Source organism: Cynocephalus volans, chromosome 4 (genome assembly GCF_027409185.1).
Source record: "Cynocephalus volans isolate mCynVol1 chromosome 4, mCynVol1.pri, whole genome shotgun sequence".
NCBI lineage: Eukaryota > Metazoa > Chordata > Mammalia > Dermoptera > Cynocephalidae > Cynocephalus > Cynocephalus volans.
Genome location: NC_084463.1, coordinates 145,253,613 through 145,279,246, shown reverse-complemented (window position 1 = coordinate 145,279,246; position 25,634 = coordinate 145,253,613). Strand labels below are relative to the sequence as shown.

Genomic DNA, 25,634 nt, shown 5'->3' with positions numbered 1-25,634 from the left:
GTATCAGAATTGTTAACCCATACTGCCATGGGAAACCACTTTATCAACTAGAGTATAGTGCTTTTGTGCAGTTCCTTTTGCCTTTAGTCTTACAGACTCCACTCATTTCCAAAATTACTTAGGTCAGCATCTTTTCTCCACCCCCTTTAGTGAGGTTGTGTTACACTTTTTTTTTTTTTGGTGGCTGGCCAGTATAGGGATTGAACCCTAGACCATGGTGTTATCAACACCATGCTCTAACCAACTGAGCTAACCCGCCAGTCCCAATTTTAATACAGTGAGATGCTTTTGTCGTAGTCTTCATTCTTTTCTGAGATCCCCCAGCCTTCTAAAAGACTTTAAAATTTGCATACATTAAAGTTCACTCTTTATGTTGTAAAAGATCTATAGGTTTTGACAGGTACGTAATATCGTTTATTCACCATTATAATGCCCTAAAAATCCCCTGTACTTCACCTCTTTGTCCCTTTATCCCCCCAAACCCTGGCAACCACCGATGTTTTTATTGTCTCTATAGTTTTGCCTCTTCCAGATATAATAGGAATCATACCATATGAACCCTTTTCAGACTGGCTTCTTTTACATTGCAGTATGATTTGAGGTTCCTCCATGTCCTTTTTTTTTTTTTTTGAACACCAATAATTGGCCTAGATCCTCCATGTCTTTCCATGGCTTGACAGCTCATTTCTTTTCTGCTGAATAATATTTCATTTTATGAATGTACTGCAGTTTGTTTATCCATTTCCCTTTGAAGAATATGTTGGTCACTTCCAGTTTTGACAGTTATGAGCAAAGCTGCTATAAACATTCATGTGCAAGTTTCTGTAGGTAAATACTTAGGAGTGGATTGCTGGATCATATGGAAAGACTATGTTTATTCTTGTAAGAAATTACCATACTGTCTTCCAAAGTGGCTGTATCATTTTGCATTTCTGTCAGCAGTGAATGAGAGTTTCTGTTGCTCTACATTCTTAACAGCACTTAGTTGTATCAGTTTTTTGGATTTTAGCCATTCTAGTAGGTATGTAGTGCTCCCACTTTTTAAAAATTTTGTTTTCATGACATTGACTTTTTTGAAGAGAAATGATAGTTTTTTAAGAGAAAACTTTATAAAAATTAACTTTATTTTGGACTAATTTTAGATTTATAGAAAAGTTGCAAAGATGATATGTAGAATTTCTGAATACCTTTCACTCAGTTTCCCTGTTGATAACATCTTATATGGTACATTTGTCAAAACTAAGAAACCAACATTGGTACCCTACTTTTAAACAAACTCCAGATTTTGGATTTCAACAGTTTTTCTATTTGTATCTCCTTTCTGTTACAGGATCCAATCCAGGGTAACAGTACATTTCGTGGTCATCACTCTTTGTCTCCTTTAGTCTTTGTTTCTCAGTCTTTCCTTGTTTTCATGACCTTGACAATTTTGAGGACTACTAGTCAGTTATTTTGTAGAATGTCCCTCCCTCTTAGTTTGTCTGCTATTTTTCTCATGATTAGACAAGGGTTATGTGTTTTTGGAAAGAATACTACAGAATATCATCATATCACATCAGAGGGTGTGTTATATCCACATGACATCACTGGTCATGTTAACCTTGATCACTTGGTTATGATAGTGTTTGCCAGGTTCAGTAGTAAAGTTACTTTTTTTCCTCCTTTCTCTACCTATCCTTGAGAAGTGAGTTGCTAAGTTTAGTCTACCCCCAAAATGGGTGTAGGGATTAAGTTCTACTTCCAGGAACAAGGGGTAGCTACATCTATTACTTGGCATTCTATAAGGAAGATTTGTCTCTTCTCTCCCATTTATTTTTTTATTCAACCATTTATCTAGATCACTATGGACTTGTGTGTGTATGTTGACTTGGGTATATTTATTTTGTACTTTGAGTTATAATCCCATACTATGGTTTTTTTCCTCCTCAAATTGTTCCAGCTTTGACTTTTAGCTCTTTTAGTTTGGCTCCTGTGTCCCTTTGACATGCACTCATCTTTTTTTTTTTCCCCCTTTCTGTTTGAACACTTCCTTATTTTCTGGTACTGCAAGATGCTCCAGGCCCATCTTTTATTTTCTCTGTCTCAGCCCTAGAATTAGATATTTCTCCAAGGAGCACTGGTTCCTTTTACTGGACAGTGGTATTTAGAAACCAATATCCAGCTACTCTTTGTGCTTGTTGCTACTATGGTGTCATTGTTCCTACGCCTTCTCAGCTTAAAGAGCTAGGTAATATGTGTATATATACACTAACCCACATAGACGCACACATGTATAATTGTTTCTGTATCTTTCCATTTGTATTTATATTATTTATATTAAGCTAACCATGAGATCATAAAGACGGCTTCGACTTTCAGAGGAAACTTAGGTCATAAACAAATGTCCTCTCTGTAATTTGCTTTTTACTGAGATCTTTTTCTCCCTGATAACACCTTTTAAGTGCTACAAAAAATGTTTTCTCTGACTTGGTAACAGTAGTTGTTTGTTCCTGGCATATGATCTTTGTTTAGAGAAACAGTCAAGCATAAATTCTGATTCAGCTGGAACAGCTATACATTTCTGGTATAGATGTGATGGTAGATAACCAAGGTGATCTTGTATCTCTTCAAACATGATTTTTGTTATTTTATTAAGTAAGAAAACTACTTCTTCGATATCTTGATTAGATTTCTCAGAGGCTTGTTATTAATTAAAGTAACTGTTAGTTGGCCAATTAGCTCAGTTGGTTAGAGCATGGTGCTGATAACATCAAGGTCCAGGGTTCGATCCCTGTACTGGCCAGCAGCCCCCCAAAAAATAAATAAATAAAGTAAATTTTAGATCCTTTCTATAAAGATGAGAAAAAGTTGGATAGTCTCAAGTATTTCTTGAAATGAAATTCATTTATTTCATGTAGATATCTTTTTTCTTATTTCAGTCATAAGACTTAAAAGTAGCCTTGTATTGATCTGCAAGTCAACTACCAGTAAATAGAAAAGTCTTTTCAGCAACCTAAGTAGATAATCACAAATTTTATTGACTTCCCTCAAGCAGATCCTACTGACTCTATAAGCACAATATCAGCCTGCTTGGTTCTTTAAATCAAGAGCTAAAATTAGAAAGGGGGCACTACTGGAAGATAACTAGAAGTGTTAACTTGATCACAAAGTTTGAGAAAGGAAAGCTACAAAATATAAAGAATTAAAACTCAAAAAAGCCACAAAGAGACCCTTATACCTTTGTAGCAGTGGGTAGATCTTGAGGGTATTGCTGCATTGATTGTCCAAGTGGATTATCCTGATAGGTGTAAATGATTATCAGTATACTTTGTTTAACAGGACTGGCTTTTATATTTTCTTAGATTTATATGTAAAAAAAGTTACATAAAATAATTGATGTTTCAGGCATAAACCTCTGTTATCTGGCAAATGTGGCTATCTAGAACATCTCATTCCCTAATCAATTTTGCTGTAATATTTTTCCCTTTTTTTTTTTTTTTTTTAAAAAGATGACCGGTAAGGGGATCTCAACCCTTGACTTGGTGTTGTCAGCACCACGCTCAGCCAGTGAGCAAACCGGCCATCCCTATATAGGATCCGAACCCGTGGCCTTGGTGTTATCAGCACCGCACTCTACCGAATGAGCCACGGGCCGGCCTATATTTTTCCCTTTCTGTATGTATTTGTAGTGCTTGTTTCTATCATTGAATATCCTCACCCACTTGTAGTATGAAGTCTCTTGTTTGTAAATTTTAGGAATTTTATCGGTATTGTAATTCCATACTTTGTTGCTGGTAGCTCGCTGGTATGGGGATCTAGCCAGCTAAGCAAACTAGCCAGCCCTCATACTTTTCTCTTGGTCCTTTTTTATGTAGTACTTTCCTTTAAAAAAAAAACTCATTAAAACCCTCTTAGTTTAGAACTAGCATGGGTGCTTCATTTGGGAATAAAGACCAAATCCCATATCAGAAATCTCTGTGCAATAAGTAAAAATGTTTTTATGCTTTAGAGGACTGCCTGCTAGTTTTGAACAATGTTTAACATGGGAGAATCCTCCAGACAAAATATGGACAGTCCCCTTGGGTATTACCAAATGGCATCTGATTTGTTTAACAAATGGTGAATCTGCTTTCTGTAGGATAAAAAGGAATAGATTGTTTGTACACCCAAAGAAGCAGTTGGTCCTAAAATCTCTCATCTGAACTAGGCCTTTCTTGAACCAGAGGACTGAAACATGGGTTTTGTGAAGTCTCAAGTCACTCTAAAATCCCAAAATCACTTTGGGTTGATGCTTATAATAACAACACAATAATATCTGTGGTTTACTGAGTGCTTGGTATTTGCCAGGCAATCTGTTAGTGCTTCTTACTTGCATAAAGTCACTGGATTTATATGATCTGGCCCTTCCTAGTCAGCCCCTCTCACAGCTTCTGTTTGGCCGTATGGGACATGTTTCTCTTTACTCTTGACTAGCTCTTTTAGACTTTTACACATGTGCCTGAAACATTCTCTGTTATTTCCACTTATTATTATGCCTTTGCCTGGCAAATCGCTATTAATTTCCTTTAGTTCTCAGCCTAAATGTCACTTTCTTAGGGAGACCTTCTCTGTTATACTCTTATAGAACTTTGTCCCAGGACTGTTGTAGTGTACAACCTCTACTCAGTACCTACCTGAGAGTGTAACACAGAGTAGCCTTACATGATCTGACAAGTGTACTTGCGGGGCAGGAGAATAATATGAACATTTAGGGGAATTCTTAGCACGTACAAGGCAAAAATCTCATTTAATTTTCAATAACAACAATTAGTTGAGTCACATTTGGCAAGTTACTTATCCACTGTGCATCAGTTCCCACGTCTATTAAATGGGGATGATATTATCACCTTCAGAGTTATGAGGATTAAATGAGTAAATTCATGTGAAATTCTTAGCATTGTGCCTTGCTCATAATGTATGCTCAAGAAGTATGTGTTAAATAAAGGACCACATGAAGAAGGTACTGTTATGATGGATGATAAAACTGAGGCTCAGCTAGTCTGTGGCAGAGCAAGGTTTACAACTCAGATCTGTCTAATTCCAGGGCTCAGCATGACTCCAGGTTTAGACTGAATTTAAGCTTGACTACAGCTCTCTACAATTAGATTTACTACAAACAACTGTTCTATCTCTTTGCCAAAGTGAAAGATTCTAAAAATAAAAATTATCCTCGTTTAGTAGATTTTATAACCAAGAAGTAGATAACTAGGAAAACAGTTGCAAAAATCTTATAAAATTTCAAAATTCTATTATTGAGCAATTTTTCACTATGAAAAGGATTTATTTCAGAATTCTATTAAATATATCGTGTTTTCCCAACGTATTTGAAATACATGTTCAAAGTACAAATTTTTCTTCATAAATAGCTCAAGGAACACATTTATTGTATTTTTAAGACTTCTGTGATTTGATGAAATTGTACCATTTTAGGAATTTTATACCAGAGTGTAAAGCACTATGCTAGATGCTTGGGTAATGAATAAGACTTAATTCCTTCTTTCAAAGGAGATATGGTGCCCAAAAATTAAGAGGGAGAAGTGAGGTGTAGGTTATGGGATGAATGTGGGCAAATCTTCAAGGTTTCAAGCTGGAATTTTAAAGGATTTTGTTTTGTTTTGTTTTTTTGACGGCTGGCTGGTATAGGGATCTGAACCCTTGACCGTGGTATTACCAACACTGTGCTGTAACCAAGTGAGCTAACTGGCCAGCCCTAGAATTTTAAAGTTTTAAAGCTTTAAAAACATTATTATAAAAGACATTGAAGCTCATTGTTTAAAAATATATATATCAAAATGCATGGATGGGTATTATTAAAGTGAAACGTAAAAGATGTTTGTTCAACCCATAGACACACTTCTCAGAAGTAGCCATGGTTAACAATTTCCTATGGATTCTTTCAGAAATTTTTATTTGCATTCAAACTTGTACAATGTTGTATTTGTTTCCTATGGCTGCCGTAACAAATTACCACAAAATAAAAAATCTGAAATGAGTTTTCTGGAGGCAACATCAAGATGTCACTCTCCCTCCAGAGGCTCTAAGAGAGAATCCCTTCCTTACCTCTTCCAGTTTCTGGTAGCTGCTGGCATACCTTGGTTTGTGGCCACATTACTCAAGCCTCTTCTCATCTTTCTCTGATTGGTCTTCACATCACCTTCTCTATTGTGTGTCAAATCTCCTTCTGCCTCCCTGCCTCTCTCTTATAAGGACTTTTGTGATTGCATTTAGGGCCCACTATAATCCAGGATAATCTCCCCATCTCAAGGTCCTTACTTTAATCACATCTGCAAAGACCCTTTTTCCAAATAAGGTAACATTTATAGGTTCTAGGGATCACAAACTGATATCTTGCGGGGTCTTCAAAAAGTTCGTTGAAAGATTCATATTATCTTTTTATTTATTTATTTATTATTTTTTACATTCTAGGATGTCGCAGAGCAGTTGGGCGGGGAGAGGGAAAATGGGAGGGATCATATTTTAATTCTATTTTTCCACAAACTTTTTTTTTGTATCTTTGTTTTTGTTTTTTTTTTTTAAGACAAAAAAGGAATTAGACTTCATATACTGTCTTGCAAATTTCTTTTTAAAACTTAATAATGGATTTCTTCCACATTGGTATTTATACATTTACTTTAATCTTCTTCATTATCTTTTTTCTTTAAATACTCACAAAGCATTTTGTTGTATAGATGAATATCTCACTGTTTTTGTGTGATAAAAAACATAAAATATAAAATTTACCATCTTAACCATTTTAAAGTATACACAGTTCAGTAATGTTAAGTATATTCACATTGTTGTAAACAGATCTCCAGATCTTTCTCATATTGCAAATCTGAAACTCTATATCCATTAAACAACAATTCTCCTTTTCCTCCATCCCCAAGCCCCTGGTTACCACTGTTCTACTTTCTGTTTCCATGAATTTCACTTTAGATAACTTATAAGTAGAATCACATAGTATTTGTCTTTTTTGTGACTTTTTTCAGTTAGCATAATATCCTCAACGTTCATTCATGCTGTAGCATGTAACAAGATTTCCTTCCTTTTTAGTGGTGAATATTTCATTGTATATATAATACAGATCACATTTTGCTTATCCCTTCTTCTGTTAATGGACGTTTGTGTTGTTTCCATCTCTTGGCTATTGTAAGTAGCGATGCTGTGAACGTGGGTGTGCAAATATCTCTTTGAGACCCTGCTTTCAATTCTTTTGAATATATATCTAGAAATGGAATTGCTGGATCATATGGTGGCTTTATTTTTAATTTTTTGAGAAGACTCCATACTGTTTTCCATAATGGCTGCACCATTTTGCAATCCCACCAACAGTGCACAAGTTTCCAATTTCTCCACATTCTTGCTTTGTTATTTTCTGTTTTTTGTTTTTTTTAAAAACTAACCATCTTGATGGAAGTGAGATAATATCTCATTGTGGTTTTGATTTGCGTTTCTCTGATGATTAGTGATGTTGAGTATTGTTTTAGTCCGTTTTGTGTTGCTATAACAAAAACCTGAGACTGGGTAATTTATAAGGAAAAGAGGTTTACTTGGCTTACGATTCTGGGACAGCTGCATCTGGCATGGGCCTCAGACTGCTTCTACTCATGGCAGAAAGTGGCAGGCAGCCGGCAGGTACAAGCAGATCACATGGCAAGGGGAAGCAAGAGGGAGAGAGAGAAGGTGCCAGGGTCTTTTTAAGCAACGAGTTCTTGCGAGAACTAATAGAGTGAGAACTCACTCATTACTCCCTCTCCCCCAGGGAGAGCATTAATCCATTCATAAGGGATCCGCCCCCATGACTCAATCAGTTTCCAACACTGCCATATTGGAGATCAAATTTCCACATGAGTTTTGGAGAGGACAACACATCCAAACTCCATCATTCCGCCCCTGGCCCCCCAAAACTCATGTCACTCTCACATACAAAATATAATCATTCTATCCCAACAGTCCCAAAAGTCTTAGCTAGCTCCAGCACCAACTTAAAAGTCCAGTCTCATCTGAGACCAAAAGCAAAAGTCCTTCCAGCTGTGAACCTGAAAAACAGACAAATTTATTGACGGCCAAGATGCAATGGTGGAACAGACATTGGGTATACATTCCCATTCCAAAAGGGAAGATATAGGCCAGAAGAAAGGAAAAACAGGTCCCAAACAAGTCCGAAACCCAGCAGGGCAGGCATTAAATCTCAAGGCTGGAGTATCAGGTACCTTGATTCCATGTTTCACTGCCTCTGCACACTGGCGTAGGGGTTGGGTCCCCAAGTCCTTGGGCAGCTCTGCTCCTCTGGCTTTCCTGGTGTCAGGCCACACTTCACCTCTCCCAGGCTGGTGTTCCACTCTGGTAGCTCCACAGGTCTGGGGTCTCCATGGCGGTCCCACTCTCATGGCTCCACTAGGCATGGCACTGTTGGGGTTTCTCTGCTACAACTCTGACCCCACATTTCTGCTCGGCATTGCTCTAACGAAGGCTGTCGGCAGTGACTCCACCCCTGTGACAGATCTCTTCCTGGGCCCCCAGACTTTTCCATACATACTTTGAAATCTGGGTGGAGGCTCCCAAGCCTTCCTAGCTCTGACATTCTGTGAGCCTAAAGACATAACACCATGTTGACGCCGCCAAGACTTCCTGCTTGTGTTTTCCAAAGCTGCGGTCCAGCCATATCTGGGGCCAATTTAGCCACGGCTGGAGCAGCCAAAGCAGCTGCCGTGCTGGTGCTGGAAGCAGCTTCTCCAGGTGGTCCTGGGCAGCGAGCCCATGGAGGGTGCCTCGGGCCTGTTTGCCAAGACCATTCTGTCTCCCTAGGCCTTTGGGTGTGAAATGGAAGGGTTGGCCCCAGAGCCTTCTGCAATGCCTTTAGGGCCTTTTTCTCCTTCTTTTGATAATCCCTTTCCTTTGTAATAATCTTCTTAGCTAATGGTCACTGGGCTGCACCATTGCAAGTATCTTTTCATATGCTTGTTGGCCTTTTCTATATCATCTTTGAGGAACTGTCTGTTCAAGTCCTTTGCCCATTTTTAATGGGGTTATCAGATTTTTTTGTTGTTGAATTGAAGTAGTTCTCTATATTTTCTGAATATTAAGCCCTTATCAGATAGATGATTTGCAAATATTTTCTCCCATTTCATAGGTTGCCTTTTTTACTCCGTTGATTGTGTCCTTTGATGCACAAAAGTTTTTGTTTGCTTTTATTGCCTGTGTTTTTTGTGTCATATCCAAAAAAATCATTTTGCAACCATGTTCAGTGTCATGAAGGTTTTCTTCCTGTGCTTTTTTTCTTGGAGTTTTATAGTTTTAGATTTTGTTTAGGTCTTTGGCCCATTTGGGGTTAATTTTTGTATGTGGTATAAGGGTGCAACTTTGTTCTCTTGCATGTGGATATCCAATTTTCCCAGCTCCATTTGCCAAAGAGACTGTCCTTCCCCCTTTGAGTGGTCTTGACACCCTTGCTGATGATCATTTGACCATATATGTGAGGGTTTGTTTTGGGGCTCTCTTTTATTTCATCGGTCTATTTGTCTTCATGCCAGTTCTATGCAGATTTTATTACTGTAGCTTTGTAGTATGTTTGAAATCAGGAAGAATGAGTCCTGGAAAGCTTAAGTGACTAATTGATAAGAAAAATTGAATCTATTAACCTTAGTTACTATCCCACCCCAAAGGTGAAAACAAAGTTGAAGTGTTTATAAAGCTTAGGCCCTCAGGTTTGTTCTTTTTCTGAATCAGGGCATACAGAATGCTTTCTTTATCTTATTTGTTAATGGACTTCACTCTGGAGTCAGGAATCTAATTAAGAAACAAGCTAAATTGAAAAGACCACCCATCTAAAATGTACTTGTCTGGCATTTAGCTGACTATTTTGAAACTCTTTGTAATAAATTTATATCTATAAAGGAAATCTCCATTTTGTAAGGATGTCTCCCTCTCTGCCCCCTAACTCACTAGAAACTTTTACAATGGAAAAGAAAAAGATTTAAATCTAAGCCTTATTTTAGACCGTTTTGTTGCCTTGCTTTGACATAATGTTTAGGTTCTGTGCCTTTGAGGTGTTACATTTATAGTTGCTTTTCCTAATAAGAGTCATCCTTTTGGAAGTACAAATTTAGGGTTGCCTACAACAGGTACAAGAGAATTTTTCGGGCTGGTGGAGATGTTCTTGATTGTGGTGTTGGATACATGACTCTATATGTTTGTCAAAACTCATGGAACTGTATACTAAAAAGGGTGAATTTTACTGTACCTAAGTTATGTCTCAGTAAACCTGACTTTAAAAAGCTCTTAGCTCAGGCATCTCCCTTCTCCCAGTTTGATCCTTATTTAATGTTGTTCTGAGAGCTGGGAACACTGGGAGGTAGAAGCAGCCAGTTTGAGGGTGTTATACATTTGCTTTTTTGCTTTAAAAGGCATATGGCAGGTAAGCTAGACAATAAATATTTGAACACTGTATATTTTATTTAACAGATATATATAGCACTTTATATTTAATTTGTTGCAGAAAAAACAGTACAATGAAGAATTTTTTTTTAAAGCACAAGAAATGCTGCCTTCTAACACATGAATTATTATTTACATCTATAAAGGAAATTTACATTAGTAAAGTATCTGTATCAAGATAACTTTTATTGTCTGACTTTTTATCTTCATAACAAGATAACCTTTATTCACCATACAATTCCTTCCCTCATCGTCCTATAACTTGAGTGGTCACTCCCCAACCCCAGAGGCCCCAAGACCCTATAACACCTGCTTATACTCCTTTCTGTAGCTCAGGATGCTGTTATATAAGCTTCAATCTCTGATCCTTCTTGGAGTCTCATATTTTGTGGGACTCCTCCCATGTATTAAAATGTAGTTAAAATGGTTTTTCTCCTGTTAATCTGTCTCATGTCAATTTAATTTGTAGCCCAGACAAAGAATCTAAAGGGTGGAGGGAAGCCATTTTTTGCTTCCCTACATTGTCCAGTTAAGTGTTTTCATGTTATAGTAAAGGAAAGGGATCAATAAGCAAAATAAGATGGGCTATGTTTGGGCTGTGACATTTGGTAAGAAATCCAAGAATTATTCAGGAATATTTATATAAAATGTTTATGCATTTAGGAACTAAGATAGAAATCCCTATAGTAATAATAATCTTGAGCTCTGATGTCTGAAACTGAGCTGTACAGTCAGTCAGTGGATTTTTTTCGCTAATTTTTAATTCACTAATAGTGCAGCACTGGATATTTGTGTGTGCACATGCACACATACACTCACTGTGCTATGCTTATTGTGGTTATGTAGATTCGTGTATCACTAGAAAGCTATATAACAGGAAGTATTGATCATACTTTTGTGATAAATGTTTCTTGAGTATTTATTTTGTATCACACACTGGGAGAAAAAGATAATTAAGATACATTCCAGCCCTTGCCCTTGAGGCGCTCACAGTTTGATGAAAAAGGCTGATATTCAAGCTATTACCCTTAGAATAGTGCGATAAGCTTGATGGGGATATAATGAAAGAAGGTTCTGATTACATAATTCTGAAGTATCCTTCACAGTTAAATGCACTTAGAATGAAGAATGAGATTGTCTCGGCAGATCAAAATCAGACTATTCTAATCCTAATCAGTTTCTCTTTACTCAACAACTTTAGCCTAGAATTCTCTAAGACCTTCAGAATAAGAGTAACTTGGGTTCGCTCCCTAGTAGAGCAGTCTGCCTGTCCTTTGAAATCTAAATTTCTACTTGAACCCCTGTACAGGATTGGAGATGTTAGGTTATTTATAAATGGTTTTTAGCCTCACTAAATTGATTCTGATCCTGGTCTGATGATGGCCTAAGGCTTTAGTAAGGTGTGTTTATTCACATTCATCTAAATTAGGTGGAGGAATACAGACTTTAAAAGCACATAAATATCTTTCCTGTTAGAAACAGGAATATTGGAGACACAAAATGCAGTCAAACCTTATAAACTAAGATTGAGGAAAAACTCCTATGAAAAGAAAATTAAAACTCACTGATAACCTTTGGAGATCCAGAGACCAAGACTTAACTCCCTGAGGTATTAATTCAGTTTCTACTAAAATTTTCTCAAGAACTCTTCATTATAATTAGATGACTGTGCATCATTTTTCCATTTGCATGCAAGGTATTCTTTACCTCAATAGACTTGTAGTGAATCCTTGGACAGTTTTTGAAAGATCTTATTTTACTCAAATGAAGGGAAAGGTTTATTTTTCTATTTCACCTCTTATTACCTTCCTACCCATCTTGTGTCATTGTCTAGGATTCCTTGTGCCGTAGAGGGTGAGGTGAAGCATTGCAGGCTGCCAGAATTCTCTCCCGGGCCTTTGAGTTGCCATTGGAAAAACTGCTCAAGTCTAAGGGAGGTTAATGGAATAAGCAGCTTACATAATGGGGACTATGTATTTACCCTGATGTTTGGCTGTTATCTGCAGTAATTTTTTTCACCCTGGAGGAGGGATTAGGATTGTGATAGTGGGATCTGGTCATCTCCTTTGTCTCTGGAACATTACCTGTGTTACCACCAAAAAAGAGGTCCACCCAACCACAGTGGAGTTTCCCTAGTTGGTCCTCCATTTGCCTCTTGCCCTGGAAAGGCTGTCGGCTGGAAGCAGCATCCTGAGGCCTGCAAACCTCTGGCCGGAGGTATGCGGTTCCTTTAAGCCTTCAGTGTGTGCGGGGAGCGGCAGTGAGGGTGGGGCGGGCACTCTGACAGCAGCACTCTGCCCCGCCCCCGGAGGAGGCGTTTCCCAGTGGTCCTGCAGCACCAATGCCGCCGCCGCCTGCCCGGTGTTCCTGCTGATCCTGCTCGGACCTTAGGGCCCCCGACCTCTCCCTGCGCGGGGAGCGTAAGTGTCAAACTGCGGGCAAGGGTCAAGCATCCCATGCCCGTGCCGGAAGTCCTGGTGGACAGTGCAGGGGACTTTCCTGATCTATCAGAGGCTAAGGCGGCCAAAGAGCGTAAACAATGCCGGCTGCAGTGAGCTAAAGCCTGGGCATCTGCTCTACTTCTGGGTGGTAACAGCGGCCTTAGAGTGCTTGTTTGGATATGCAGTGAGTGAGAGGTGCCCACGACCTGGCTTTGCCCCAGCCTGTTTCCTTCTTGGGGTGAGAAGAAGATTGCTCTTACCAGAGTATAACCCAGTTGAATTGGATGGGTGGAGTTGAATCTAGTGCTCTGGGCCTTTGGTCCTTAGCCTTGAATTTGGAGTCCTAGGTAGCTTTGGGATGAGTAAGCATTTAAGTTTTCAGCTACCTTGGTACAGTGGAGCAGTAACTCTCAAAGCTGACCTAGTTCACAATAGGTTTTAACTTTCCATTTCCCCAGAGGCCTGTGTTATTATCCGGTCCCCTTTTGAATACATCGACAGTGACCATCTATTAGGGAGAGTCCTGTTAACCTTCGTTTCTGTTGATGTGAATACTCCCTCTCCATCTCTGAAGGAATTTGTGTGAAGTCACTGTCCCAGGACTAGGAAAGCAAACACACCAAAGTTTGTTGAGATAACCTGCTAGAGAAGCAGTTGAGATTTCTGGTCCCCTGATAATGCAGAATACTCCAGCAAGAGGATGACACTTGTCCTTGTTAATGGGGAATACCTGGAGGCAGTGAGGTTTTTTAAAAGAGGGAAAGTCTTGTCATTTATGCTACCTGCTATTTAGAGATAGGATTTTGTCTGGCCTGGGCCAAGTAATAAAAATCTTAAATTTTCTATGACAATTACATAATTGTTATGCTTCTTTAATCCAGTTGTCCTTTCTAAACATGGTTTGAGTAAAGATTTCTGGGCATGGGGCCGACCTGTGGCTCACTCGGGAGAGTGTGGTGCTGATAACACCAAGGCCACGGGTTCAGATCCCATATAGGGATGGCCGGTTAGCTCACTTGGGAGAGCGTGGTGCTGACAACACCAAGTCAAGAGTTAAGATTCCCTTACCGGTCATCTTTAAAAAAAAAAAAAAGAAGATTTGTGGGCATGTATATGTACATTCTGTTTTATCTTTGTTTTATAATTACTGTCCTTTTTTTGAATGAGTCTATCATCACATCTCAATGTTCATTCAAAGGGGTTGCTTTTTGAGTATGCAGAAATTTTCCTCAAACTTCCCTCAGACTCACTCTGTGCTTCTGTGGTAGCATCTCCTCAGCCAGAAGTGAGAATTCAGGAATAATCCAGATCTCTTGTATTGTGATGGTAAGAGCTTTTGTAGGTCAAGAACTTGGAAATTTGTCATGAAATCGTTGCATGACCAATGCTTCTTTCCAAGTAGAAGGCTAAAGCAATATGTATAGTAGCTCTATAATTATTCCTATAGGCTGTCAAAATGCAAAAAAAAAAATTTTTTTTTTAAAAGATGACCAGTAAGGGGATCTTAACCCTTGACTTGGTGTTGTCAGACCACACTCTCCGAATTGAACTAACCGGCCATCCCTATATAGGGATCAGAACCCATGGCTTTGGTGTTATCAGCACCACACTCTCCCAAGTGAGCCACAGGCTGGCCCTAAAATGCAAAAATTTTAAATAAAAGGACACCATACTTGGGCGCTTTTTGGTAGGGAAGAGTGGTAGATTGAGAGGTAGGAGACATAGGTTCCCGGCCCAGCTCTAACATTCCTCGTTACTTAATCTCTGTTACTTTTAGCTCATTGATGAATGAGAAAATGTATAGGTTGCTAGGGTCTATATTTTATGAAAGGACATAATGCATTTTTAATAGGAAATTTATTATTTATTTGAATACTAAAACTGAAAAAAGTTTGGAGTTTATTGTAAATCCTAATACAGTTTGGAGCTTATTCTATGTTCTACCTTTATGTATAACCTTGAAAACATTTCTGAACCTCTTGTCTATAAATAAACAATTATCTCTAACCCTTTTTCAGCAACAGTGTGGACTATATGGTATTTGAGCACTTTGGAAGGCATTTTTAGATATATCAGTGGTATAAGATTATAATACTTCTATAGAACAGATTTATTTTAGCTGGTCTCCTTGCCCTTGCCTCTGTTTTAGTCTGGGGTAAAACCTCCTAAGAGCTCTGAATAATTAATATTTCTGAATATTTGTAATAAGGGCTAGATTGAATGAACCATAGCCAGTATTATATATAAGTCGAGTTAATTTTATTAATGCTTCTCTTTGTTGGCAACTTTATTTGCTCTTAAGGCATCAAACCCTGCTATTTAATGAAAACTTGGTTTCCTATGTCTATGTTTATAAAATCCAGACCTGTTCATCCCTAGTGCCACATTTCCAATTACTTGAAGATCATGTTTGTCAAGTCTAAAACCAAACTCATATTTTTCGCCTCTTCTCCATTCCCCAAAAGCAAACAATCCAGAATTTCCTTCTGATCTATTTTTTTGCCACTGGCATCATTATTCTCCCTGTCTCTCACGGGAGCCTCCTGCTCTCTACTAGACTCTTCCCCCTAGTCCCATATTCTTAGTTGCTAAGGCTTATTGATTCTTCAGTCTCCCCTGCCTACCCTTTTCATTCCTACTGTCAAGACCCCTACTTCTGGCTTCTATTCATCTTAGTCCTAAAGTATTGCAGTAATTTCCTATTAAGACTCTCTACTATTTTGATAACACCAAGGTTGAATGTTCATCTCCACAAACTGGCAAGCCACCAAAAAAAAAAAAAAAAAGATTCTTTGCTCTCCCTTCTAAATCATTCCATATAGATTTATCTTTCTAAAAGCAGATAGGATTGTGTCATTGCCCTGCATCAATTCATCGTCATCCTCTGCTGCTTAGCTTTAATACTAATAATTATCTCTATGATATGACCTTAGTCTACCTTTCTGGTTGTACACGCCAATAAATGCAACCGTTCAGTGTTCTCTAAACACGATCAGTACTTTCCTATTTCCAAACCTTTGTCTTCCTTCTTTCCTCGGTCTAGAATATTTACTCTTCCGCCCCCTTTTTTTTGAAAAATTCACCTGTCATTCATCACTGAGTTCAAATGCCAGCTTTCTATGAGGTCTTTTCATCCCCCATTCATTTGTGTTTAATCCCATCTTTGAACTCCCATAGACCTTATTTGTCCCCTGCTTATGGTACTTTCCACATACAAAGTATTTTATATTGTAATTATTTGTTTACATGTCTCATTTGTACTACTCTGAAGTCCTTGAGGACATCATGGTTTACTCGTAGGGAAATTCAGTGAAGGAATACTTTAGGTAAAATTGGAATAGAGTAATCGCTTATTAGACCCTAGTATTAGGAAGGACTCTAACCTTTACAGCCAACCCATGTACATGTAAAATGATTCCTAGCTTTAACAAATCATTTTATCTCCTCAGAACTTTTGTTAGTAAACTTTGTTAGTTTGGGTTTTTTTTAAACAGCTTTAATGAGTGCCAAGCTAGAGCTGGGGTCTGGAGCTCACAGATCCCTGAGCCCATTCACAAACCCTTCACATGCAGGTCTATGAGTTAGGCAACCGGCAAAAAGGTCCTTGGAGCCTTGGTTGAAGAAGGAATAATCTTTATTGAGCACACACATGTCTAATACATACGCAGTCCAAAGAGAAACTCTGAAACTCAACTGCTACTGGCAAAGTCCAAAGAAAAACTGAGCAGCTGCCAGCAGAGTAAACATGCTCTATTTTTAGACTCAAGCTCTGCCAGCCAGCTTCTGCTTCACAAACTGAAGAACACACAATAGCAACAAAACTAAAAAGATACATTGGTGCACATGCGCACTAACTCCACCCACACACAACTTGTTTACAAGAAATGTGCTGCTCAACCCCCAACCAGACCTGAGCTGAGGGAGCCTGACTAAATTATCCTATTTTCCCCACAATCAGATACATAATTTACATACTATACAATTCACCCATTTGAAGTGTGCAGTTCCATGGCCTTTAGTATATTCACAGATTTGTGTAACCATCACGACAATCAATTTTAGAACATTTTTATTACCCCAAAAAGAAATCCTCACTCCTCTTAGCCATCCCCCCACTAATACCTTCAAACACTCCAGTTCTAGGCAACCACTGATTTACTTTCTTTGCCTATTCTGGATGTTTTGTATTCTGGACCATACAATATATGGTCCTTTGTGAATGGCTTCTTTCACATAGCATAATGTTTTCAAAGTTCATCCATGTCGTAGCATGTATAGTATGTCATTTCTTTATATTGAGAAATAATATTTCACTGTATGGATTTACTACATTTTATTTATCTGTTCATCAGTTGATGAACATTTGGGTTGTTTCCACTTTTTGGTTATTATGAATGTTTGGTTTTAATTTGCTCTGTATATTGAAAACAGTACTATATTTCTCTAAAGAGAATATTCAGGCCTTTAACTTGTATGACCTTCATAAAACTGAAATTTTCATCCTACATATATTCTATTTCGTAATGACTCTGAGGTTCCTCTTTGTTACTTCCTGTGTATACTAAATGTTTCCGAGGATTTTGCCTTCCTTCGTGATAATTATTAGTTAAGATTTGCATATAGAGGCAAAGTTTAGCTTTCAAACAAGTGGTCACTTTAATGACAAAGAAAAAAACAGTTCTCAAGTTAAATTCAGAAATTTAGAACTAAAATGAAGCATAGAGATAATAATATACCACCATTTAGTTTTTTGTTAATCTCAAGGAAAGGTTTTCCTTTTCATCTGGTAGAGTTAACTCTCAACGGAATAAGGGTTGTCAGGGGGAGAGGTTGAACTGCATGGATAGCCCCAAATCACGATTAAACTATGGTCATTCCCTCCCTTATCCAGGGGCAAATTAATTAAAGGCCCAATTAGTAGTTAGGCTTGATTATTGGCAACTGCTGATTAGGGATATTCCCCCTTCCCAACTAACTGTATTTTCAATTTCTCTAAATTACTAAGTCCTTTTGGGGCAAATAAACTTGTCTTTCACATATACTCACATTTGCTCTTTACATTTTCATTGAGTTAGGTGATCACCAAAATGTGTTCTATTATTTATGAAGTGTGAATAATTTTCTCTCTATGTAAATATATATTTGTTTTGTTTTTTCTTTTTTGGTGGCTGGTCGATATGGGGATCCAAACCTGTGACCTTCGTGTTATAAGGCTGCCCTTTAACCAATTGAGCTAACTGGCCAGCCTATATAATTTTTAAATTATCAATATATTTATCTAGAAACTATATATAGATAAATTGTAGTAATCTTTCACTAAATTAGGAATCAAGAAACCTTTCTGAGGCTAGTCTCTGCTACTTAAGTGACCTTGGGTTATTTAAGCCTTGTTAGGATAGAGATGAATGAGACAAAGCTCTTGCTCAAGAGAATCTTATAGTTTAGTAGGGAAGAACAACATAACTTAAGAATAACACACACATACACAAAAAAGAAACTAGAATGAATAAGTAACAGAGTGCTTGTGTATATGTTAGGAAATACATAGAAGTGTTTAAATGTCTTGCTTACTAGATTCTCAAATAAGAGAGTGGTTGTCAAAATACTTGTAAAATATGAAGTGCTATTAAAATATAGGGTTGGTATTAACTGTTATTGTAAGTAGGGACTTTGGGATGATTGTAAACTGTGACCTAAAGTCTTTGAAGGTAAGAAGGCTTCAAGTGATCATAGAACTGAAAGGTTATAGACCAGAGGATTTTAACCTGGAGGTAGAATTCAGGGGCTCCATGAACTTGGAAAGAAAAATGATTACATCTTTATTTTCAATAGCCTCTAACTGAAATTTAGCATTTCCTCCAGTTTAGAACATAGGCAGTAAAACACAATAATATTAGAAGAACCTGTACCTATGTCACCAATAGAAATCATTTTTATAATCACATTGCAAAATGTGACTAAGAATGTGATATACTATCTCAAAATATTTTTGCTCATCCTAGCTTCAAAATTACTGTAGTTATTAAACCTGCTGCTAGATTTTATTTAATATATTAATGGAGAAGCCCATAAGTTATACACATTTCAAAACATTTTGATAATTGTGTTTCAAGATAATTAATTTTCTACAGTGTTACATATTTTGTGCATTACAAAATATTCTGTGAAGGGGCCTATAGACTTCTCCAGGGGTCTATGGCACAGAAAAATAACTCCTTTTTGTAGACTCTTAAGACAAAATCAAAGATAAACGATGATAATTCCATTTTATATTTGAATAAGCAAGAGAGAGATACTTGGCCTTACCTCCAAGTATTAACTAAACTGAGAGATTTAAAAAGAAAAAATGTAGTTTCAGTTCTTTATTTGATCAATGAATAAATAAAAGAAGGTAAAGTGACTATAATAAAATAAGGTCTATGTATATTTTATTTTCTTTCAGGTATTCAGTTTATGATTTGTTTTAATGAGCATGTCATTTTCAAGTAACTATTATGAGTAAAATATTTTCTAACTAAATTTAGTTTTGGATATTTGTGTTTGCTCTTTTAATCCTATTAAAATCCAAAATAAAGTCAACTGTAATATAATTTTGTGTGCTTGTGTGTGTGGCAGCTGGCCAGTATAGGGATCGAACCTTGGTGTTATCAATTGAGCTAACTAGCCAGCTCCCAACTGTAATGTATTTATTTATTTATTTATTTATTTATTTAAAAGATGACCAGTAAGGGGATCTTAACCCTTGACTTGGTGTTGTCAGCACCATGCTCACTCAGTGAGCGAACCGGCCATCCCTATATGGGATCCGAACCCGTGGCCTTGGTGTTATGAGCACCGCACTTTCCCGAGTGAGCCACAAGCCGGCCCCCCAACTGTAATTTAGAAATGAATGTTTTCAAATTGGGAATGCTAAATATTGGTAATGATAATAAATTGATAACATTTATTGAGTCCTTGCTAGATGCCAAGTACCTATCTGAGAGTTTTATATGTACTAACTCATTTAATTCATACAACAGCCCTCTGAGGTAGGTACTGTTAGTCCCACTGTACATACAAATATGCTGAGGCAATATACACTTGCCTAAGTAGCTTACTGAAGGTCTCACCTTGAGTTTGTGGTGGTTTCGAAGATACAGAATTTTTCTTCTTTTTTTTAAATTTAGATTTGCAGAGAGAAATTCAAAGTAATAAAAATTTTCTCAAGAACAAAAACTTAGGCTGGCCAATTAGTTCAGTTGGTTAGAGCTTGGTGCTGATAACACAAGTTCCAGGGTTCCATCCCTGTACTGGCCAGCCACCAAAAAAAAAAAAAAGAACAAAAACTTAAATTTGAAAAGTGTACTACTGCTTTTTGGATTATTGCATATTTTTTCCTTCCCCAGCAGACATTTATTGATCATTTTATATGTGCCAAGCAGTGTGCATGATGAACCAAGGGGCTTATCTTTTACCTGTTCCATAAATGGTTTTTTCCTCTGAACGCTATCCTTGGCCCTCTTCTCACTAGCTACTCTCCCTCAGTGCTGTCAACTACTCCCTTGGTTTTAATTACGTCTATGTACTGATAACATTTTTATCTCTAGGTCATATCTCTCTTTGGAGCTCCAGGCTTGAATGTCCACCTGCTGCCCATATCTACACCTGTGTAGCTTGCATCTCAACTTGTTCTAAACTTCATCACCATCCCTCTCTTACACCCCTTTTACATTCACTCAGTAAGGACATTCTTTGATGCTTAGAATGCTACTACCCTTAGGTCCAGGATACCATCATCTTCCACTTAGACTCTTTTCACAGCTTTCTAACTGATTTCCCTCCATTGTTACTGCCTTCTTTACATTGTTTTACATTTACATTACATGGTCTTTGAAAAACACAAATTTGATAGCATGTGTAATTTTCCTATTTAGAGTCCTTCAGAGTCTCCTTTTGCCTTTGGGATAAAATCCAAATTCCTTAACATTGTTCACAAGACCTTCGAGGGTCTGACCTTGACTACTTTCCAGCCTCCTTCTATATCCCTTTACTCTCTCTCCTTTTTGCATTTTATACTTTGGCTGTGCTGAATAAATCCACCATAGTAAAAGAAGTTAGAATAGGTGCTGTGAAAGTTTCTAAATGTTTATCTCCATTTCTGGTGTGAACCAGCACAAGTCTTTGGACCACACTTTGAGTACCACTGAACTATGATATGTATGCCAGATGGGTGAATTATATAAACAAAATAGAGAGAAAAAATAATAACATTTTTATAAAACTCACAAAGAAGCACAATTAATTTTGTTATGTGTTTATGGCACAAAACTAAGTAAATTTCAGGAAAGTGCTTCTGTGGGAAGCAGGTTGGTGGGGGAGGGGAAATGCACAGGTGCAGTAATGATACTGATGGTGTTCTAATTTTTAGATTGGGTGGTAGATCAGTGTGTCAATTTTATTGGAATGCTTTATAACTCTTATATGTTGCATGTATTTACTTGTGTGTCAAAAATTGAATTCTAAAATTAATTTGTAAATTAAAATAATTATGAGAAAAAATAGTGAAGTCTTTTTTTCTTAGTATATCAATCCTGAAAGGAGACAAACAAACACAAAGACAGACCAAGAGGGCTCAATGCACAAACACTGTATTCATTATTTCAGTGGCTGGAGAAATCTTAGTATGAAGGAGGCCTTTCCTTTGAATAAAAAGAAGCAAAATCATTAACAATTTTTTTGAAGCCCAGGCTATAAAGTAACAAATGCCATTTCAGAAAATATAACACAGTGACATCTAAATTTTTTATGAAGCAGTGGTTTTTCTTCATGGTTCTAAAAGGAGAAGAGAACCAAATGGAAAAAAAAAATATTGTAGTGAACTCATAGAATACTGATAATTGAATATTATTGTTCACATTCTCTTGGTTGGAGAATGTTTTAAAAGATTACGTTGAGTGTTTCTTTTTGAAAGATTGCTTTTGCAGCTTCAACTTTTGCCAAGAAAGTAAATTTAGAGGTTTTTAAATCCAGGCTGCACATTAGAATCACCTGGGGAACTTTTTAAAAAATAATTTATTGAGGTGAAATTCATGTAACATAAAAACAACCATTTTTTGTTTGTTTGAAACGGCATTTAGTATATTCGTAATGTTGTGCAACCACCACCTTTATCCAGTTACAAAACATTTCCATGACTCCAGTGTAAAACCCTATACCCATTAAGCATTTTCTCTCTATTCTTCCCTTTTCTCCAATTTCTAGCAATCACTAATCTGCATTCTTTCTCTATGTATTTACCTTTTCTGGATAGTTCATATAAACAGAGCAAAACAGTATGGGACCTTTTGTGTTTGGCTTCTTTCACTTAGGATAATGTTTCTGAGGTTCATCCACCTTGTAGCATGTATCAGTATTTTGTGCCCTTTTATGGCCAAGTGATTTTCCATTGAATGTACATACCACAATTTATTCATCCATTGATGGACATTTGGGCTCTTTTTAGCTATTGTGAATAGCAATGCTGTGAACATGCATGTACAAGTACTTGTTAAAGTACCTCTTTTTAATTTTTTTGGATATATAGGTATACCTAGATATAGAATTGTGGGGTCACATGATAGTTCTATGTTTAACTTTTTGAAGTACCACCAAATTGTTTTCCACAGCAGCTGGACCATTTGGCATTCACCTGGGGAACCTTAAAAACTACACAGATCTAATAATTTTTATTTTATTTTACAAACATACCAGTATACAGTTGATTGGAGGGAAAAAAGACTGGTCCCTCACTCTAGAGTTTGAAAAGTACTGCATAGTTTATTCATTTTCATTGTTGTTTAACATTGCACTCTGTGAATATACCAGTATTTTATTCATTGTCCTTTCGGTGAACATGTGAAGTATTTCCAACTTTTGACTATTAAAAACAACATTACTATGAACATCCTTATGTAGTTCTTCTGGTGCACTTGGCATCAATTTCTAGGGTATATACCTAGGAATGGAGTTGCTGAGTGGTAGAGTATGTGCATCTTCAACTTAGATAATGCCATACTGTTTTCCAAATTGTTGTACTATCTTACCTCCCACCATTGCTATATTTGAGTTCCTGCATACTCTCTACTAAGGTTTCACTCGTACTCTAAAACACTGCTGTTGTTTCCTGGGGGTCCTGGGGATTTTGGAGTCTTAATGAAAGTTTGATTTATTCTAATACACTTTTACAATTCAGTCTTTCTTTGAACATATGACTTTCTCTGAGATATTTCCTTCATTTTGATGGGAGGGAAGGTGTAAAGGAAGAGGCATAGACTTTGAATTTTAATGTAATCTCACTGCCCACCAGTTTTGTTATTAATCTTAATCATTGTGAATCTGGAGTGTAAAATGGGAGAATTTCATTTTTCATTCAGTTGATGTTAGTACAAACTGAATTAACATGTTTAAAAAGTACAGGGTTCAGATCCCCATACCGGCCAGCTGCCAATAATATATATTGCACAGTGCCTGATTCATAATAAACACTATCAAGGTATATATTCGCTAAACAAATATTTATTTTATGTCAGGTCAGCACTGGAGATGGAGAGGTAAGACCTCTTCTATGTTATTTATAATACTGGAAAATTGGAACCAATTGAAATGTCCAACAGTAGGACTGGAAATTATAGTACATTTATAAAATGGAGTGCTATATAGACTTGAGCCATCATATTCTCAAATACGGGGAAATATTTGTGATACATGAGGAAAAAATTACAAGAGGATTATTCCTATCTTTTTCATATAATTTATATGCCATATGTGCATTGAAAAAAATCTGAAAGGGCTCCAGTAGATATGTGCTTCAGTATTCATCACTAGTTAGTGGTGAAATCATTTCTGCAGTTAAAATACATTATAATCAGAAAAAAGGTGTTCTTTATATAGTAGCATAGAGTAAAGTTGTTAAAGGCATGTTGATTATAAACCTCACAACTAAAAAACATTTTTTTTTGGTTTTTTGGTTTTTTTGGCAGCTGACTGGTATGGGGGATCTTAATCCTTGACCTTTGTGTTACCAATACCAAAAAATGGTTTAAATATAAAGAATATTTATAAAGGAATAGTTCATTCGGGGATTTAACTTTTTACTAGTTTATATAAACATTGACTAGAGTCATATTTACCAGAATTAGGTAGAAAGATGGATATCATCAAGATTTTTTGATATTGATTATTTTCTATAAAGAATTTTAGGTGAATAGTGAAAATATAACTTTCTCTGAAACTTTTTCTTGACCTTCTAAAAAACCAAATATCTCAGGTCTTCAGTTTTATTCTAGCTTTACCACACACCTAAGAAATTCTTATTTGGGAAATATATAAGCATCTTTTTATTTTTTAAAACAAATATCTGTTCCTTGATTGGTTGGTTGATGTTTTTTTGTTTTGGCAGCTGGCAGGTACAATGATCCGAATCCTTGATCTTGGTGTTATCAGCACTGTGCTCTAACCAACTGAGCTAACCAGCCAGCCCATGTTCCTTGATTTAGATTTAGATTTTTTGTTTGACTTTTCTTTTTTTTTTTTAATCTGTTAATAGAATTAAATGGGCATCTGACCAAAGAATGGGCTTTTTATTCTTGTTGGTGCATGCATGTTTAAAGTAATAATCTCATAAAAGTCGTTTTGTCTTGAGACTGCTTGATTGCTAGAATTAATAGGTATCTACTTTTATCTGACTAAGAATTATTCTTAATTCTAAGGAAAAACTGGAAGCACAATGGGAGATGACAGTGAGTGGTTGAAACTGCCAGTAGATCAGAAATGTGAGCACAAGGTAAGACTTTTCTGGAACTCAAATTTCAGAATCATTGGTTTGTTACGTCATCAGTTTATACTGTCATCTTATTTAGAAGCATGTGAAAACTAGCACTTTCAAAAACACTGATGCTTTATTAGATATGTTATTTCATTGAAAATAGGTTTCTGTACCTCAATTTAAAATATTTTTGAGTCTCTGGAAATAATTCAAAGAAAGAAGATGGATTAGTGAAGTAAAAAGCAAGTTGTACCTATAAAAAGTTACTAACTGGCCAGTTTTGTTATTTCCTGCTATATATAGCACAGTATACTTAGCTAAGTGTTTAGTAATATTTCATTGTATAGAAACTCTTATTTGGAGATGTGCTCTGAATTCAGCCTTAAAAGTTCAGCATCTTTCATGTTCTCTGATATGTATTCCAGTATCTACCTTCCAATACTACCAATCTTTTTACTGTAGTTTATTTTATTTTAAGCTAACAAGACAATTTATCATATCATGTTATTATTTAGTGGGTATATTTTCAAATTATCTTGTTGTTTTCCACAACTATACCTCTAGTTTCTTTTATTTTTAATCATTTTTAAAACAGCAGATATCTACCAGTTAATAGATGTTAGAATTGCGTTCCTCTTTTGTAAATGTATTCTACTTAAAGTTCTCAGGTTAACCATTTTATGTTCTTGACAGATCTCTTAAGTCTGTTTTGAGTCTGATTATTCAAAATTTATGGTTGTTGATTGCTTAAAAATACAGAGTAGATAAATTACCCTATACAGTTGTATACCTACAGTTCTAGCTATGTAGAATAGAAATTTGCAGCCTTGGTGCCTATGTCTTCCACTCCTTCGTCCTATATAATAAATTAGCTAGATCATATATTTGTAACAAACATTTCTGGTCCTCACCTTATTCCTGCCCTAAATTCATCACTATCACGATCCACACCAACT

The 25,634-nt window shown here is 36.6% G+C and overlaps 1 protein-coding gene across 2 annotated transcripts in view; it reads left to right on the top strand.

The window, feature by feature from the left end:
* CKAP5 (cytoskeleton associated protein 5) overlaps positions 1-25,634 on the top strand; it is a 100,819-nt gene that overhangs the window by 5,651 nt on the left and 69,534 nt on the right. Inside the window, exons 1-2 of one of the 2 annotated variants that reach the window (XM_063092488.1) lie at positions 12,778-12,875; positions 24,623-24,696. In XM_063092488.1, coding sequence (XP_062948558.1) covers positions 24,640-24,696 — 57 coding nt within the window. In that variant the 5' untranslated portion in view covers positions 12,778-12,875; positions 24,623-24,639. Of the gene's footprint in view, positions 1-12,777; positions 12,876-24,622; positions 24,697-25,634 lie in introns of those variants that run through there. The other variant, XM_063092489.1, reaches the window with a different exon arrangement.